Below are 6,383 nucleotides of genomic sequence, written 5' to 3'. Positions count from 1 at the left end.
CGATACGGCCGTGAATGTTCAGTGCTTACTGCGGGAGGCGGGCGGGCGAGACGGTGTGACACATGGAGGGAATGAGGAGAGCCCTGTGACACCTCAGCCTGCCGGTCCCCGGTGCGCCCCGGGCTGGGGGCGGGCGGGCAGCGGCCCTGTACAGGGGCTGTCTTTCCGGGGAGCGGAGGAGACAGGCTGCGATTCCTGCCCCAACCCCAGAATCGGCAAGAAAAAGCCTTTCCTTTCAGCAGAGACTCATGCATCAAACTTCAATTTTCCGGACGATTGAATTAGTGATTTTTTTTCTCCTGAACTAAAATACACTTAAGTCTTTGGGATTAATTACCACGTTCTGGTCCCTCAGACTGTAGTATTAGTTATCGTTGCCATATTCGACATCAGCTCTGACACCTCATAAAATAAGGAACTGAATTTCACTGACTCAACCTGCTTCAACCCTGTTGGATAATTCAGAAGGGGGCTTTATTCTCCGTCTGGGAGCCCTGTGCGAAGTGAACAAGATCAAATATGGATCTTCTCCACCCCCCTCAGGGAAAAAAAAAAAAAAAAAGCTTAACTCCCCCCCGCAAACACTAAACAGTGCCTTTTCCAAGCAGACAACACCCCCCCACCGCCTCCTCCCCTCCCGCTCCCTTCACACCTCCAAACGAAATCTAAGGCAGTGTCAAGTTTGGGGATGAAGGATGGGTATGGCAGGGGCGGGAGGATGGGCGGGAGCAGGGCGACAGGCAGGAGGGCATGTCCGGCTCCTGCGTTTGAGAAATGGGGTTTCTGCCGGGGAGGGAACAGCGGTGGTCGAGGCGCGGGCTGGACCCAACCCTCGGGGGTCCCCACGTCCGCGCTGCCCCTGCCCGCACCTGCCCGCGCCCGGTGCCCGCGCCCGCCCCGACGCGGGGAACACGGGGCAGCGCAGCCCCCGACGGGGCGGGTGATGAGCGACCTCCGGGGCCCCGCTCGCTCCCGCAAGGCGCTTCCATGTTCCCGCACACCATTTTGCCAGTTGCTAGTTTTCACCTCTCCGGGCCAGGACCTGGGGTGTTTAAGCGGATTAACGCCTTTATTTTCCTTGTCGGGAATCACTTGGGAAAGGCCTGTGTCTCTCCCTGCCAGGTGCCCACCTTTTCCCAGGCCGAGCAGCGGTGAGCCAATGCCCAGGGCACGGAGCGCCGGGCTGGGGGCGAGGAGCTCCGAAACGCTGCGGGTTTGCCGGGAGCGGACACGGGACGGACTGTGCCCCCTCTGTGAATCCGTGCAGGAAGTACTGGGGGCAGGTTGAAGGCCAGACAAGGGGACTGCTGTCCCAGGTGTCCCCGGCCAAGAAGTTCCAGCTGGGGGGCTCGGCCCAGCACCCTCCTTCTCCGGGATAGCGCTGGACACGGACAGGAGCGGCCGGCGGCCCGTGGCTCGGCGAGGCAGATCCGGAGATCCCTAATTTGGGGTAAATCTGGGAGTCTGGGGCGGGGAGGAGGGGTTCCATGCCGCGTCCATGGCAGCAGCCCTCCGAGTGGGCCGGGAAGGGCTGCGGCTGGGTCAGCCCAGAGGGCACGATTCAGCGCTGTCGCCGCGTCCCTCTTGCTGCTGCGGGGGAAAAAACCCAAACCAGCCGACAAACAGCAGTCCCACTCCCACACCCACCCACCCACCCCCTTTTCCCCCGAAAAAAAGAACAGAAACAAGAAAAAAAAACCAAACAAACATACCACCGAAAAGGAAACAAACAAACAAACAAACAAACAAAACCCCGTATTGTATCTAAAATTCGAGGGAGAGCGAACCCAGAGCAATAGATCTACTCATGTAGGTGATCCTAGGGAACGGCGCATTTCAAACTGGATGAGAAACGACGTGCACAAGCCAGAGCTTCATTTTTAAGCTAAAAAGAAAATCTTTTGTTTGTCAAAACGCAGATTAAACATCCAAAATCCCAGTTATCTGGAAATAGGGGGCTAGCCAAATTAACAGGCTACAAATCTTCAGGAGGAGGCTTTATTTACTAACCCGCCCCAGCCACGTGTGGTAAACTTCTGCGGGTGCAAGGCGGCCCGGCATCTCTTCTCTTTGCACTCAGAAGTCAATAGATCAGAAACCCAAATTAACTCCCAGCCTATTTTCCATACACCCAGCCACTTTCTTTTTTTTTTTTTTTTATTTCTTGGTTATAGTGAATTGTACTGTTTGCAGCCTCATTAAATCCATTCCAAGACAAAAGAATAAAAGACTGGGGGGAGGGAGGGGACAGGAGAGGAGGGGGAACAAGAGAGGGAATGGGGGAAAAAAAACAGATAAAGAAAACAAATAAAGCCCTTTAACTAGATCTTCACATAAATGTCACAGTTTCTCAGCATTTACGATTTCCCTGCTTAGCATAAAAACACTTAAGGACAAGATTGAAGGCTTTCCGAGAGATCTGGACAGAAGTCAAAGCTATCATTCGGAGGTTAAAAAAAAAAAAGAATAAAAAGAAAAAGGAAAAAAGAGGGGATGGCGAAGTGGGGGCGGGAGGTGGCGGAAAACAAGTGCTCTTCCAAATAATACTAAAGAAAAGTGAATTTCATTGTAATTCATAGGCTTGTTCCAAATACCAAGAGAGAAAGAAAAAAGAATAGAAGCGCACAGATGCCCCGACGAAGGGAGAACAGCTCTGCTCCCATTGTTGTGGAGTTAAACAGTGGAAGGGAGGGTTAACCTAATCCATCAAATTGTCTGGAAATTGTGAAGAAAATTCAAAAACCATATGGTCTCCAAGCGCTCGCCTTCTCTCTGCTGCGGAGGGGCACGCTTGTTTCAGCATGGCGAACCGCAGGAGGCTGTATATGCTCCATTGTCGCTTGTCACTTCAGAGAAGAGGGCTCATTTGTCCCCAGTTTTCATGCTTTACGCTAAAAATTACAACCCCATCCATTCTCAAAGAGGAGAAAGATTTATTTAGCCTCGGAGAAACTGGACCAAAAAAAAAAAAAAATCCAACCCACAAACCAACCCTGTCTTATCTGGACACCTCTGCCGACTCCACCACTGTACACCAGATTTGCCTTTCTCACATAAATTTTACAAAGAATAGGGAGAAACACACGTTGCTCGACTCCAAAGGCAAGTCACGCTGCCAAGAGAAAACACATTCACCAGAGCTTTAATTTTGGCTGGAAAAAAAAAAAAAAAATGGAACACCCCCCGTCAAAAAAAAAAAAAAAAAAAAAAAAAAGGAGGGAGGAAATGAAAAGAAAAATAACTAAAGGGAGGAAATGAAACATTTTCCATCCCTGTGTCCCCGTGGCAGCTTTTGCCCAGACGCGGGAGGCCTGGCCAGCCAGGCGGAGGGCAGCTCCCCCCGCAGCACACCCCGCTCCTTTTGTCCAAATCGCTGATAACTCCTTGCTGCCGCTCGGATTTGTTTTTCCTTTCAATTATTTTTTTTCCTGCCCTTCTTTTTGCCTTGCAATTTCAGGCTGGAAATGCCCTGCTGACAGCGGGAGGGTCCCGGGGTCCCGGTGGTTCCGCTCGCCCCTCCGCGCTCCCGCAGCCGCCGCGCATCCCCCGCGCCCGGCAAGCGCTGCCCGCACCTCCGGCCTTATCGATGCTCCGCGTTCTTCCCCTGCTAAACTCTGCCTGGCAATAGACTTAGAAAAAAACCCAAAATAATAATATTGGTCTAGCTCGTGTTCTCCTTTCCCGTCATTTTTCTCGCAGGTACTGCTCTCACAGTAACTTTAAATACAAACGGGAAGGGAGATTCCTGCGGGGGAAAAGTCCGGTGTCGCCTCGGACCGGCGGCGTGTTTTTTCGGTCACAAATGAAGGACGTTAAAAAGTATATTAAAATGGTAAGGATTTTATTGTATCGGAAAAAAGAGCTATCTGTACAATTCTAAGAGACAGTAAATAAAGCGACATTGTCCCTATCGGAACTTAAATAGCAGGCCTTTTAAAATTTGTACAATTCAAACAAAACCAGGTCTTAAATCTGTACATTTTTTTAAATTTATAGTGTAATATTTAAATGTATTGATTTGGGGATTTGTACTTTTTTATTTCCATAGCATGCAAAAAATTCTAAAAAGAGTAAAAAATAATTCTAGGATTTTTTTATTTTTCCTTTTTTTTTTGTTACCACCTTCATATCAAAAATACGAAAGGCAGCTTTTTAATAAAAGCACAACAATAGCAGAAAATGGTAAAAATAGCTTTTAATTGTTAAAATGAGGCAGAAATTGCATTGGAGACAAATCTCTATGCTCTAGGAAAAAAAGAAAGTATATATTTTTCAACTTGCATTATCACCCAGCCCCAAGTTCCCAAGACTGCGAAAGAAAAAAAAAGTATTTTTAAAGGGAAAAAAATTAGTTCGTGCACATCTGAAACATGCAAGGAAAGGAAAGCGGCTAATTTTTTGCTGTTGCCGTTTTAAGCCTAACTTAAATCTTCTCTAAAGTGGTTCGTTTCGGAAGTCTTTGAAAACAACTGCTTTCCCAAACATCTGTTGGAAGCCAGGTTTATTCCAAGGTTACGCGTCTCCCTTATAGATAAAATAATCATCACTGATAGCTATTAGAAAAAATAATAATCAAAACCTCAAAAAGAAGGGGGAAGGAAAAAAAATCCAATATATAAGTTTAAATATTTATACAGAAGCCGTCCGTAATTGCACCGTTCCGAAGATGTGGCAGGCGGAGGGATATCGACTCTACCCTAAATTAATCGGGGGGTGTGTGTCTGTGGTGGGGTTCTATTGCTTATTGCTCCGACCGAGGGGAGCAGCCGCCCCGCCGCGCTGCCGGGGCCGGGATGGGGGCCGAGGGTGCCGGTTTGGAGCTGTCGGGATGGGGGGGGAGGGACATGGGGGGGGGGCGCCGGCCGCCCCTCAGTCATCCACGTCGATCTCCACGTCCTCCTCCTCCTCTTCCTCCTCCTCCTCGCTGTCCCGGCGGCTGCGGGGCCGCTCCGTGGGGGGCGAGGCGGGGCGGGGCGGCGGCGGAGCGCCGGGCTCCCGGGCGGCGGCGGGGGGCGGCGGCGGGGACCCGGGCCGCGCCTTGCCCCGTCCCTCGGCGCTGGGCTCCAGCTCGGCCAAGGCCACGATGTCCACGGCGGGGTTGGGGCCCAGCTTTTTGGCCGATTCCACGTCGGCCTTCATCTCCTCCAGGTCTCTCTTGAGCTTGGCGCGGCGGTTCTGGAACCAGGTGATGACCTGGGCGTTGGTGAGCCCCAGCTGCTGGGCGATCTGGTCCCGGTCCGCCGGCGACAGGTATTTTTGGTAGAGGAACCGCTTCTCCAGCTCGTAGATCTGGTGGTTGGTGAAGGCCGTCCGCGACTTCCGACGCTTCTTCGGCGTTTGCCGCTGCCCGAAGATGGTCATCCCGTCCCGGCCTGCCGACGAGCCGCCAGATTGTCCCCGCTTTCCCGTGTCCACCCCGACCCGAGCCCCCGGACCCCACACCCCTGCCCCGTCGGTATCTGGAGGGAGCGGGACAGAACCCCCTCTCCCGCACCCCGAGGGCCGCGGGGGAGGATGCTGCCGGGTACCGGCCGGGTACGGGCCGCCCAGGGACCCTCATCCCACCCCATGCGACACCCTGGGAGATGGCGGGGGACGAGGAGACAAGGAAAACCAGGCCGTGGGGAGGAGCGGGGTACCCACCCGTTGGAGGACCCCCTACTCTGAGAGGGGCTTACCTTCGGCCGCCTGCAGCACGCTGACTTCCAGCCCCTTGAAGGTCTTGCTGGCCAGCTCTTCCAGGGCGCAGAGGGGCGAGGTCTGGGAGAGCAGCGCCCGGCCGGAGAGGGGCAGCCCGGCCGGGGGGTGCTTCTCGGCGGCGGAGAGGAGGTGGGCCGTTCCGCAGAGGGTGTAACTCCTCCGCACCGAGGGCTTGTTGAGGATGTCCTCGATGCTGAAGGGGGTGAGGGGCTTGTTGGAGTTGGCCGGCGGTGGGAGGTGATCCAAGGGGCTCCGCCGCCGTTCTTCCCCCGAGGAGGGCTTGGGTTCTTCTTTGGAAGTCATGGTGGGGCCGGGCTGCACGGGGCTGCCTTCCCCACCCGCGACGGGGATGCGCTGCCGCGGGGAGGAGACCCCGGCGGGACCGCGGGGTGACGGCGGCGAAGACAGCGAGCAAAAGTTGAAGCCCACCTCCAACTCCGGCGGAGGAGCCCCGGGTCCTCCCGGGGAGAGCCACGTCGGGCGGCGGGCCGGGCGGGCAGGGCGGCGGGCGGGCGCGGAGCGGAGCAGAGCTGCCGTCGGTCCCTCGCCGAGAGGTGGTCCTGCCGTACCTCTTGTCCCAGGGTTTTGGGTCGGAGATTTCCCCCCCTCCTGTCTGTCTCCTCTCTCTCTCTCTCTCTCTCTCTCTCTCTCTCTCTCCCTCTCTCTCTCTCTCTCTCTCCCTG

At 54.2% G+C, this 6,383-nt stretch overlaps 1 protein-coding gene across 1 annotated transcript; it reads right to left on the bottom strand.

Annotated features, from left to right (window-relative positions):
• Positions 1 to 4,869: 4,869 nt before the first annotated feature.
• Positions 4,870 to 6,003, bottom strand: LBX1 (ladybird homeobox 1). The gene is made up of 2 exons (XM_036385916.1): positions 5,679 to 6,003; positions 4,870 to 5,372 (listed from the first exon to the last, which is right to left on the bottom strand). The coding sequence occupies exons 1-2, from the start codon at positions 6,001 to 6,003 to the stop codon at positions 4,870 to 4,872; spliced, it is 828 nt and encodes a 275-aa protein (XP_036241809.1).
• Between the last annotated feature and the right edge of the window lie 380 nt (positions 6,004 to 6,383).

This window comes from Molothrus ater, chromosome 8 (genome assembly GCF_012460135.2).
Source record: "Molothrus ater isolate BHLD 08-10-18 breed brown headed cowbird chromosome 8, BPBGC_Mater_1.1, whole genome shotgun sequence".
NCBI classification, from domain to species: Eukaryota; Metazoa; Chordata; class Aves; order Passeriformes; family Icteridae; genus Molothrus; species Molothrus ater.
The sequence above is the reverse complement of the archived record's forward strand: the minus strand, read 5'-3'. Positions and strand labels throughout refer to the sequence as shown.